General features: G+C 39.0%; 1 protein-coding gene across 4 annotated transcripts in view; it reads left to right on the forward strand.

Annotated features, from left to right (window-relative positions):
* The first annotated feature begins 7699 nt into the window (after window positions 1-7699).
* The window catches only part of DYNC1I2 (dynein cytoplasmic 1 intermediate chain 2), a 28043-nt gene continuing 22606 nt past the window's right edge, over window positions 7700-13136 (forward strand). For all 4 annotated transcript variants that reach the window (XM_057423891.1, XM_057423893.1, XM_057423892.1 and 1 more), the window contains exons 1-3: window positions 7700-7851; window positions 9514-9631; window positions 11015-11129. In XM_057423891.1, coding sequence (XP_057279874.1) covers window positions 9524-9631; window positions 11015-11129 — 223 coding nt within the window. In that variant the 5' untranslated portion in view covers window positions 7700-7851; window positions 9514-9523. The remainder of the gene's footprint in view (window positions 7852-9513; window positions 9632-11014; window positions 11130-13136) is intronic.

A 13136-nucleotide genomic window follows, 5' to 3' on the forward strand; every position in this document is an offset into this window, starting at 1 on the left:
TTGGAAATAACATTCCAGTCATTTTAATGTCAGAGAGATCACTTAGTGATGCCTGTCTGGTAACTTTGCACTAGCAAGCAAGGGTGACATAATTTACATTTTTTTCCAGCATAAATGAAAAGTGCTGAATTGAACCATATGTGTCCCATCACTTCTTTTACCCTCACTGTCCCACCTCTTATTATTAATATACCACATCCACTCTGATGCTTTTGATCATTTTCTATGAAAAGTAATATGCCTTCTCAATGGAAGTAAATTTGAAAATTGCTTTAGCACATTTCAGGAGTTCAAACAATGGCCCATAGTAATTTCCACACTATAGAGGTCATTTTTTATGTTTTCAAATTTAGAATTTGCAGTCACTTAAAATGTTTACTTCTAAATAGTATTTGAAATTTAAGAGAATTAGAACATTTTTTCGAGCTGATTATGGAACTAGTGAGCTGCAAAGGCAATTTTAACTGTCACTTGAATATCTCTGAGTGATTTTGAGCTAACCGCTGTAAAACTCTGGATAATATTTGTCACACTTACTTTATACCTGTGTCATGAGGGTGGGTAACTGTCAATTTATGAGATGAAGAAAAGCTCAGAAATCATGAAGGTATGATTCAGTTGTTGATTTCTTTGTTAGTAAAAAAGTTATGATCTATGCCAGGCAGATACGATTTTAGTAACACTCAAAATTATATGTGGTGCCTTCCATTCAAAAAGCTTCCTTTCAAATCTCAGTTAACATAGCTTTGGCTGTAAGAATTATTGCCATTGAAACAGATATGGTTAATCTGACACACTAAGAAACCAACATTAAGAGAAAATATATGTTCATGACCTTGGAACCAGTGGCAAAAACTACTGGTGGCAAAACACCACCTTTCCTCCTTTGGTATCAAGGTGAAAAAGGCATGACCTAAGTCACTTCCCCCACAATTCCAGAGCAAGGGCAAAAGCTGGGGAAATGATCCCTTTTAATCGTTCTACGTGCTAGCCACCAGCCTCTTTATCTCAGAGAAAGAAATTCTATGAAATGCTTATCAATAAAAAAAAAAAAGATAAACATAAAATTATAAAATCTAGTGGATCTGTACTTTTTACTTAATCTTGAACTCTAACTGGCTGTCTTACGCATATCACAACAGTTGGTCAGTAGCTGTCTGGACGTACACAACAAATTAAGCAAGCATCTATAATGGATTTTTTTCCTTACCCCTGAATTACAGCCTGAACTACAGAATTTAGGACAATGAATAACAAAAAAGATGTAATATTTTAGAATTATAGTGAAATAAAAAGTCATTGCCTTGATTAATGAAAGTACTGCTTAAATATCACATTCTTCCACTGACTTTAAAAACAGCTGTAAGTACATTTTGCTCCTACACACATATCTGTAAGTGTGTGTTGGAGCTTGCTAACATTACTAGCATATATAATACTAAGAGAAATAATGTTATTTAATAGTTGTCATATCACTATTAAAAATTAAACAGGCTAGACTTTACTTTGCATATGTAATACAGAACAAAACCTGCCAAATTATACGTGTTTTTCCAATATCTGAACACATTATATTTCCTGTAAAATAAATACAACCCCCCAGCTATAAACATATATTTAATATTTTATTATAATGAAATTAAATTTAAATTTTATTACAATATTTTTCTGCATTAATGAAGAATTGGATTTTTTTAATCGTTTATTTTTTTCAGAGAAGCAGAGTTTGATCGTAAACTACTAAAGCTGCATAAGATTCCAGATTGCTGTTTCACAATTACATCACCGTTTTTTTTCCTTCTTGTACTCACAGAACCACAGAACACAGACTTGGAAAGGACATCCAGAGATCAAGCCCAACCTGCTTTAGCAGAATTGCTGCACTTCAACGTAAAATAGCTGTCTAATCTCCTGTTAAAAATACCCACGTAGAAGAGATTTAACAAAACAAAGCCACAAACAGCTTTCTCTGAGACAAACAGGCTCCATTTTATAAAACTCTTCCTGATGGAAATGATAGATTTCAGTCCACAGAAAACTGAGCACTGAACCATCAAGACTGTGGTGATGACACCTATGGTTAAAAGCATTTATTGGATAAAAATCTGGCAATGGTGAAATCTCCATTTACACACATGCATACCAGGAATATATATTTTATTTGCAGGAAATTGTATACTTCTCTCAGCCTTAAAAAAACTGAAAGTAGAAGCTGTTTAAATTTCTAGCATTATATAATGTGTGTTTCATTGGGTTAAGGCTTTCTTGAGTCTTAAAATCAACTGTCATGATTTTAAGTCCATTTTATTTAAGTATATACAAGTTCCCACATTAGATTCCACTTACAAGCCTTACAGAAGGCCTTTTTCAGTTTTTCCTTTTTCTGTCTTAATACAGATGCACTAACGTAATCAAGGGCAGAGAATTATGTCCTATTCAAACCTAAACCGATTATTTCTTTCAAAATGTTGGGTGTTTTTTTTTAAACAAACTACTTCCACAGGTCAGACTATTTCACAAGGAAACATAATCCAAAACACTCATGAAATAGATTGAATAACAGGGTATTAATGTGGTCAAATTTTGTTCAAGCAAAGTAGAAAGATCAAATTTATCCTAATTAAAAAAAAAAAAAAAAAAAAGGCAAACCCAACAAACAGGTTAAGATAATATGATGTGCTTGTCGAGGAAACCAATCTATAAATAAAACAAAGGAAATGTGGGTGTTTGGAGCATATAAAATTAAACTAACATTAGCCCTAAACTAGCAAGTAGATGGGTTTAGCTATCCAAATAATGAAATAATGTTTATGAACATTATATGTGGCTTAAATTGAAAACATTTTTTCCCACAGGAATGCACACAAGACTAATTTTAAAAGTTTTGAAATGCAACAAAATTCTGAACCAAATTCAAATACAGTTTAGCTGCAACAGTCTTCACTAACAGCCAACCAGATTTTCAAGATGCAACCAGATGTTGCAAGATCCACAGGAAATCCCCTTTCAAACATTCAGAATGCTATGAGGCTTAAATATCACTGTTATGGATGGAAGGACAAGGAGAATGAAATTCAGTCATAGTCTGGTTAATATTCAGCCAGAGAAGGACTACTTCCAGTTTGGACCAAGTCTCTATAGATTTGTTTGGAACATGGAACACATTCCTGTTATCTTGTCCCTTCTTACTGCATTTGCTCTGCCACTTGTGATATGTTCCAGCAGAAAGCATAAACCATACAGCTGTAGTAATTGTTACAGGAGATATACTGTGCCATCTCCTTTCTACTCAGGTATTTTATAAATACAGCTTAGGAGCTTGGATTCTGATAGTAATACATATATTTCAAACTATCTACTGCTTGCAACGTATGCTAAAAGTAAAGATTTATCCAAGTTAAAAAGCAGAAGATAGTCTGGGAATCTTTTTATATTAAAAATTACTCTTTATGTGTTCACTCTATAACTTAATTCCATGTAATTTTTCAGACCTTCTTCTAACACATTAGCAAGTATTAAAGACTGAAAAAAGGAACAAACTCTATCTTTACTCATATTGCTGTTAGCAGTAAAATGACTCCATGGCGCCGATCTTTATTGAATAGTACTGACTGCTGCTGTTAGTCAGCAACTCAACTAATTCCTGAATGTGAAAAAATGAGAAGGTAACCGTTACAGTTAATGGTTGCAGAAGAATAAATACTACTTTTTGGTAAGAATAGAAAACTGGAAGCTAGGAATCCTAAATTCTAATCCCAGTGGTCTTGTCACTTCTTTTTAACTCTCTTGCAACATCTGTGAACAATTATGATGTACATGATATGGGTAATTATTTCACATTTCTAGAATGAGATAATTTGATGTCACTGGATGAAAAGTGCAATCATTTTTAGTAAAACTTAGTATTTTAGTGTGCCTTTGTTCGTATTAACTCTAGTCTAGAATGCACTTTAAGGTTACATGAGACACCCCTTTTGCTTAACATATAGAAAAATCATTGAATTCCTAATTAAAAGTTTAAAAAAGCCCCTGAAAAAAGTGAACACCTCTCTCCTTACTTATTCTATTATCTTTTCAGCTAGTAATGCTGCATAAAACATACAAAAGGAACTCTGTTATCACATATTCAAACATGTTCCCCTTTGATGAATACACAAAACTTCCATAAAGGTTAATGGGAGACAGGTGCACAAACTGATGGTAGAATATAGCCAGGAATACAACACAGCTGAAAATAGTTCCTTTCAGCTGATCTCATGGCAATTTTCATGCTCTCTCTTAAAACTGTTGTAACTATTGCAAGTTTTGGTGCATTACAGGATCCCTTAAGAAGCTCACATTATCCCCTCTCTTGACCACATAATAGGGAAAAATGATCATACCATACACAAACCACAGAGCAAAGAAAGAAAACTTGCCTTGGAATTTTTCAACTGGTAAACTTATTTTCTATAATGCTTAGTAGTGAATCACTCCAAGTGCTGAACCATTTACTAGTGCGTGTGTTTTGTGGCAAAGGTTACCAGATTGCAGAAGTGTTCTCATCTCAGAAAGGACCCATCATTCATCATGACCTTATTTTGACACAACAGAAAAAAAAAAAATGCCCTTCAAGCAGGAATAGGAAAGGGGGAGGAGAAAGAGAGAAACCTGTATTAGCAACACAGCAAATTCCCTATGGGAAAAGCACAGACTATTAAGTGATACTTAAGTATCTTAAGTCATATCTTTATATTATGGAATGAGATCTTGATTATTTCAATTCCAGCAAGCCCCCGAGATGGACATTTAATTCTCCTCAAATATGATAACAGAAAGAAAATTAAAATGAGATTCAATGGACAAAGGCAGGGCAACTGCCTTTTCCATCTCTCACTGACAGAGAGGAAAGCACAGCAGTGGCAATTACTTGAGAAGGGAACTACGACCTCCAGCATAGATCTTGGGCTCATGCTCCAGACTAAGTCACTGTTCTTGAGCAGCACAATGAGGCAACAGAGCAAGCTGAGGGCACACTTTGAGCCCTTTGCTGTCTATCCTTCTTATTCAGGCAGCAGAGAAGTCTGATGTTTTCCAAAAGACAAAAGGAGAGGCTCTCCTGAATTAAATGGTATCTTCTTTTCTTTGGTCTGGATTCCCACCTATCTGTAGCAGAGACCTTATGCATCTTTATAATTCCCTTACATGTTTCAAAATAACTTCTCAGTAATACACTAATTCTGTTTATATGGGTACACAATCACTGCTAAATCTCGTGTTCACGTCTTAACTAAGCTAAGATCATTCTAGGCCCAATGCATAGATTGGGTGCTTAAAATCCCTTACAAGCTGGCTTCGCAGACCCAGATGCAGAAAGAGTCCACCTCACAGTATAACTTCTCTATGTTCTTAGAGAACATTATAAAATTGGGGTTCACTATACCGAAAGACACTGTCAACAGGAAGCTGAAGCTAGAAAAAAACACTTGTAAACATCCACTTTTGGAAACCTGTCCTCCCACCATGTACCTCATGAGCCTTCCAGCTGATGAAAAACCGTATCAGATCATTTAAACTGATATTAATTATGAGATCAATGACTGCTAAAAAAATCACAAACGTATTTGGTACAGTTAGCATTCTCTCAGTGTTAGTGTCACTGCTAAACTGACCCCACTATTGAAAACTATAGCTATCATTTACAAAGAAAAATGGGGGTGCCAGTGCTGCAAAAATTAGCTATTATAGTTTCTGTGTTCTAAAATGAAGGACTCACGTAAAAAGTAGTAACACAACCTTCAGCAGATATATGTTGGTTCAGGACCAAGAAATAAACTTCAGCCTTGAAGATCAATTACCCAAAATAAACCAGCTGAATTCATTACAGATGTGAAATATCTGGCTCCTACATTCATGATTTTAAATGTAAACTTGAAAAATATTACTGGAAAGCTTCAAATACAAAATGGGTATTTTATGACCAAACAAGAAGCGTATGTAAAACACAGAAATAAAACATATGTTCCTGTTCTGAGGTCCATGCATTATTGTATAATATTAGAAAATTCTGGCAAATAAACTAAAGACAACAGCTGTTTGTGGAACTTCATTACTGTCATCTTCATATTTCCACCTCTGAAGAAAAATGCACCCCCTTCTCTTGCACATCATACAATTTTCTTTGACAGTTTCACTTATAGTTTCTCTGAATGGTAACACCCATACTCTTATGAAATGCATGGGGGTTATTCAATGATCAGAAGCCATCTAGACAACACACAGTTTTTCTAATTTTTCTGAAGGTATAGTAGTGAACCCCATCTCACATGGAAGACGACAGAGGAGTAAGTAATCAACAGTGATTCCTGCAGCAATTGAAGTTCTCCTGGGAGCTATCCCAGCAAAGCACACACCAACCTGTTCTATGATACATAACACTGCTGCCTGACAGAGGCTGACTACAGATGCAGTCCTTTTCCAGTGCTGGTCAGCAGGAGTTCAGAAAATATACTCACCAGACATAAACGTTTGTAAAGCCAGTGACTTTAAATGAACTATTTCAGCTTGCGATAGCTGAAAAATTAACCCTCTCTGGAGCTGATAGCTATTACCTCAAAAACTTCCATTTCATAGTGTTGTGAAGAGATGCTGCACTTCAACTATAGGAGCTGTCCGTATTAATTCTGCCTCGGTAAGCACCGTTTTGGAAGATCAGCAGCCTGAGGAAGCAAGCACTTCCTTGAGACAGCAGTCACTAGCACTAGCTCAGCAGTTATGAAGAAAGGTAGGAAAACTTCATACTTCCACAGGATACATGTGGCAATATACTCATTAATTCATGGTGAGTGGGGAACAGCAAAATCCCTTACTACCAGTTGGTACTTGTATCAAAATGAAGCGTGTAATTTCATTTCCGTGTGGCGCTCATCGGTGCAGTGTGGGTTTGGCACCGCTTTGCCGCGTTCAGCACGCAATGAAGCGGTCTGCTGATGCGTAACACCACATCAAACTGACAACTGAACTCCGCTCGCTGACATCCATGCCAAGTGGATTCAGCCTGGGTAATTCAGTCCCTAGCCTCACCAGGCTTCTATAGATTGTATCCTCAGCCCACTGGAGCGATCATGGCTGCTGGCCTCCTCAGCCTACGATTAGAATCATGCTGTCAAGTCGGTCTCCTCATCGGAAACCAAAGCGACGGGGACAGCGCGGCCGCTCACCGCTGACCCGCCACCCCTCAGCGCCGCCGTAGGCGCGAGGCCCACCTGCGAGACCCGCCCCCGCCACGAGGCGGTACCGCGAGACGCCGACACGGCCACCGCCCTCCCGCCGGCAACCAAAGCAGGGCGCGCATGCGCGCGCTGCGCTCCCTGTCTGTCTCTGGCCCTGTCGTGCGCCCTCGCGCCCCCTGACACAGAGCGGCAGCGGGTAGCCGTGTGCCGTGTCCCGTCCCCCAAAGACTACGGCTCCCATCATGCCTCGCGCAGCCGTGCCACACTCCCGCCTGCCCAGTGGGGCGCGCTGCATGTTGGGCGTCGTTGTTCTCAGAGCCACTTCACCGGCGCTCCGCTGGAGGGGTTCGGAGCTCGGCCTCTGGAAGCGCCTCATCCCCTCGTTGCCTCAGTCGTTCCCCGTGTGAATTCCTGTCAGCTCGCTCCCCCGTGAGCGCCTCGCCGTACTGTATAGGCCTCCGTGTCTGTCTGCAGTTCCCGTAAGTTCCTGCGGATCCCGCGACGCTTTCAGAGCTGGTTTGACCCTCGGCACCCGCCGTAGGCTACCTCCTTGTCAGCTGCCGGTGCCTTTGTGAAGCGGCGGAAGCGGAGTGGGACGAGCGGTCGAGGGTGTCTGGAGCTGGAGGAGGTCCCGCTGCTGGTGCGCGTGGTCCCGCGGCGGCTCAGCGCCGCTGCCTCCGTGGGGAAGGGGGCCCGCCGTCACTCAGCCTCGCCCTGTCGATTGAGGGGCGCGGCAACAGGGTGGGGCCGGGGCGGCCCGCGCCTGGGCTCGGCCCTCCAAGGGGGAGAGGGTATGGGTGGGCTCTTGAGGTGCTGCTGCTTTTTCCAGGGCCTAGGGTGAGGTAGGGTCCTGTCAGGGTTCCCTTTCCGGTGTGGCCCGTGAGAGGCGTGGGTGCGGAATTTAGCTTGGCGGCACCTGGTTACTGCTGCTGTCATCTGAAGGTGGGGTGCGGTGTGCTCTCCTCTCCCTTCCCCTTCCCTCGGGGACGGCTCCGTTTGTTCCGCTTTGCTTTCCTCGGGTGGTGTTAGCAGGACGGGTGGGGGCAGGAATCCATGGTGTGGTGACAGCGCGCCTTCCCGGAGCTGCTCTAAAGTGACACTAGAGTGCCAGTTGAAAATGCCGAAATAAGGGGGGGGGGGGGGGTTATGTATTTTATCAGTGCTTAAATGCTTGCAAGCAACGCGGAGGCAATACGAAGACTTACCCCAGTATGCATACTACTAAGAATATTGGGGTAGATGTACGAGGCTTGCATCATTTTGCATCCTTTTCTGTGCTTAGATGTGCTATGCAGGAATTCTTAATATTGAATTGGTGAATCGTTATGTTATAATAAAAGCTATATTATTATTGTTTGTTCTGCTATCTGAAGATTAGTGTAAAAGCATTTATAGATCCTTTGTCTGTTACAGACCCACTTCTACACTTTTTACAGATTTGGATTTGCTTAAAACCAGTAAAATTAAGCTTTTAATCACTCAGCTCTCTCACAGTTTTCCCCACCTCTGTTATAAGGTCTTTATTACAACGTGGCTTTTTTCCCCTCACCTTTTATTGTTGACCTTGTTGTCTATATTTAATTGAATCAGTTATGTAGCAAAGCTTTCTGTAGAATTTGTGTCTTAAAAGGTGTACCAGCCTTGTACAAAAAGGCTGGGGAAGAATTGGTAATGCACATACTTTACAGGGGGATTTTTTGACCACCACGCTTTTACTTACTTTGCCTTGTTATTTATAGTAATCCTACTAAATATTTTAATAAATCTATATTTTGAATCCTCCAACTGTATATAGAAAGATATATATATAGCATACATACTCCTAAGTTATAGCATGTCAATATTTAAGCTCTTGAAGTGAAAAGTAAAAGACAGATGCTGTGCTGCTACTCTCCTTGCTGTTTTCAATTTCATAGTTGGGTCTGTAACTGTACCAAATCCTATAGAAAGATCAGATAGTCCCATCTTCAGTGCCTAACATTTCTTTCAAAGCAGTTTCTTCAGACAGTATCAGAACTACCTAGGGTGACCCATCACCATATCATAGTTCTGTTTTAAATCCATCATTTAGTATTGAGAATATGTTAAGTGAAATAAATACGGAAATGGAAATGTGTGTGTGAGGGGGTGTTACTATTATTATTTGGAGGCTTTTTGAAGTTCTGGTTTAGGTAAGCTAGTGTAGCTTCTTTAAAGGAAAGCTGCAATCTTAACAAATCAGCAACAACACAAAAAAACCTAACTAAGAGAAAAACAAAGATCCCAAACCAAAACCAAATGTTGGTATGCTTCTGTTGTTCAGGGTTCCAGCCATGTCTGACAAAAGTGAACTGAAGGCGGAGTTGGAGCGCAAGAAACAGCGATTAGCTCAAATCAGAGAAGAGAAGAAAAGAAAGGAGGAGGAAAGAAAGAAGAAAGAAGTAAGAAATTATTTTCTCTTTGAAATTTGCCTGTTAACTTGTCCAAAATATAAGGGTAGGTTAACTTAATAACCATTTGCTACATGTTATTCAGGGAGTGTCTGTTTAATGATTGGTTGCTGATGCAAATGTAGCACTTCTGTTTTCTTGTAAGAGCAAACACCTACTGTCTTCTTTAGAATTATCCATATGACAAGTTAGATTTAAATTTATTTTTTAATCCTACACTTGCATAAACTTTTGATTTCTAGAACTACTTGTGTGGGGGGAATACCATTAAGCACTGTAAAGTATTGCACAAAACATCTGCTTAATGAGTTGTGATGGTGTTAGAGAACATGCTTCTGAAGTGCAGTCCTGAGGATGTCCACAGGAATTGTCTGACCGTCAGTATTACTATTCTATAAAAAAATGTGTAAATTCTTCTGCTCTTTGACTAGTCTTTAGCCTGAATTTTTAAGTTCAGAGCAACACTAGGGTCGTGTATGCTACTTGTGTAGGATATACACAAGCTAACTTGATGTGTTAATAATCTTCTGGCTTTTTCTCTGCTAAAGTATGTGACAATCAGTGATTTATCACTGTGTTTCTCCTGAATGCAAATTCTACATTGTAAAAGAACTTTTGCTGGAATATTTTGGTTATTTGAGGTACTTTTTCAAGACTTTGTGTTTTGGTTGTGATCTTGTGTTCTACATCAGCACATGACTGAGGACTGGGAAGCTGCCGGCTGCATGACTCAGACAAAAAGGAGAGAGAAATATCTCGGGCTATGTTCTGATGATCTTTTAACAATGTATTGCCTCTGAGATTCTACATGTGATGCAATAGCTTATCACAATCCCCACTTTTACATCTTAGACATTTTCTTAGTTGCTATGCACTTCAGTATGTATTCTGTCTAGCCAAGTGCCTAATACCTTCTTGACTGAAGAAAGGTGTCTCTTACTGTTATTCTAACCCTACAGTGTTTTCTTTGACACTGTTATCATTTCAAAATCGGAACTATATGACTGTGTCTTAAATACTTTTATACACAGGTACACAATACATTTTCTTTCAGTCTTCATTTTACAATGCTTTACGTTAGTGTGAAAGAGGTATTCTTGATCTTACAAAGTGTCAGTCATTTTGACAAATGAGAAGACACCTTTTGCAAGTTATGTATGCCTTTTAAAGACTGTACCAAAGCTGCAGAATTTTGTGATTCCCATCTGTTGCTTGCTCTACCTACAGAAAGGATCAACAGAGTTATTGGAGTCAAATATCTAACCTGTATGATGATAGATTTCAGTAGTATAAAAAACCTACGAGATCTCAAAAAAACCCCACCATTTTTAATATCTGGTAAATGCTGTAACTTAATTATTGAATTATTTATAGACTGATCAGAAGAAAGAAGCCCTTCCTATACAAGAAGAATCTGATCTTGAAAAGAAGAGAAGAGAAGCTGAAGCATTACTTCAGAGCATGGGGTTGACACCTGAGTCTCCTGTTGGTAGGAATGTTAATATTTATTTGAGATAAATGTTTGGTGTTTTTCAGGGGTTGTTTTTTTGGGTGTGGTTTGGGGGGGTTGTTGGTGGATTGATTTTGTTAGGATTGTGGTGTTTCTACAGCTGGCATGAAAGTTCTCTTGCCACTGTTTTTTGGGGTATACATGTCTGGGGTTTGTCCTGCATGATCTCTGTTATAAATGTTGAGTGATGTGCTTCAGTACGCATTACTCTTTTGTAAAATGTATGTTTTACACTTAGTGGATTATTTGGAGTTCTTTAGTTAAAATGCATAAACATCATGTATTTGTTGCTCTTTTTTTTAATTTATTTTCCCTGCATGTTATTCATCTGTATTTTTTTCTTTCTCTTTTTCATAATACCAGATTTTAATTCTGCTATTTTTGTGCACACTTGGCTTATTTCCTTTCTGCCTCTTTTGCACCCTAATTTTCCTTATCTCAAATACATGACTTTAATGGACTAATAGCAAGGCTAACTATCATCCTTGGTAGTTAAGTTTTATGATTCATATCTGTGCCACTCTTGGATGGGTTAGCATATTGGTTGTTGCTTTTTTTCCTTTACATAGCCGCATATTTCTGGAAGATGAGAGTGAAAAAGGTGATAATTCAATTCCACTTTTTGACTCTAGCTCTGAAACCTAAGGGGTTTTTCAGTTTGGCTCGATGAGTGTCTATTTCAACTGGGTTTGCAAATAAAAATAATTTGTTACAGATAAGATATATCTGCAACTGTATCTTCATAATTGCTTTTGCATAGTCCTCAAGTGTTCAAAAGTGAATGTGGCATAAAAAGCATTATAGCTGCTCTCATTCTAACTGCCACTACGTAATTTTTAGTAGCTTAAGCTGTTCTCACAGTTTAGAGAATGCCATTTAGAGAATTTGGGCTATGTTAGGTCTAATGTACAGCACTTTAAATCATCAGATCTTACCTGCTAGAGATTTTGTTTGTCAGACTGATAGTTGAATGCTTTCTTGTGTGAGGCTGGGCTCAGGCAGCTGATGAGGCTCTGGCAGAAATTGATATGATTGTTGGTGGTGGCTTTTTAAATCTGAGAGGGAGAATCTAAAAACCACAGGATAGTCAGTCCTAAAACAAGTCATTGCATAGACTTGGCATACTTATATGAAAAGCTCTTTGAGGTGCTGGCCTGTAAGACTGGGCCACGCCCCTGTGAGTATTGTGTTAAATTCCATTGAGCATCTACTTAGCCACACATTTCAATGTACATGTACATAGATTTGCAGGGAATTCATTCTGTTTTCTGTCAAGATACCCAGATCCAATTTGGATCCTAAATCAAGCTAAAACGTCTTACTTGGTAGTCACAGTAGCATGCCTAGCCTTGGACTTGGTCTGCTGACTGGATACTGGCCAAGTTTGAGAAGTACAGTGATTGTATGCCTGAGCTGAAGCTAACTCACAGCTGACCAACTTGATGTGCAGATAACTTGAGCTTTCATAATTGGTGTAGGTGGATAGTTTGAGATTAGATTCCTTCATAGCAATTTGTATAAAAAATTCTGAACACAATTCCTGTCCTGTTAACTGCTGGAGTAAGGTAGCTCTTTTATGGGAGAAGGGGCCTTAACAATGTAAGTATGCTTTTGATATCTACCATACTGGTTGTATAGGAAGGCATAAGATAGTGAACCAAAATCCTTTTTCATCCTTTTTTGGGGTAGGTGGATTTTTACTTGGTCTTTTCTTAACGTTGTTGATCTTTAAATAGGTTTCACCTCACTAATAGAAATTTTTTCTTCAAAACGGTTTGCCCCACGAGAGGGCACTGTAGCATCAAAACTAAGTTAATGGGTTCTTTTGGCCGTGCTGCCTGACTTCTGTAAATGGTAACAAGATATGTTTCTAATGTCACTTGAATTAAGGGAGAGTGACATTAAAATGTCGTCGTTTCTGGTAATGCACAAAAATAACGTGGGAATTTCCTTTAGTATAAATTATTTGGTAATGATGGATTGAAG

The sequence above is a fragment of the Pezoporus wallicus genome, unplaced genomic scaffold (genome assembly GCF_028554395.1).
Source record: "Pezoporus wallicus isolate ANWC-B61680 ecotype Strahan unplaced genomic scaffold, APGP_CSIRO_Pwel_v1 contig_1181, whole genome shotgun sequence".
In the NCBI taxonomy this organism is placed as follows: Eukaryota; Metazoa; Chordata; class Aves; order Psittaciformes; family Psittacidae; genus Pezoporus; species Pezoporus wallicus.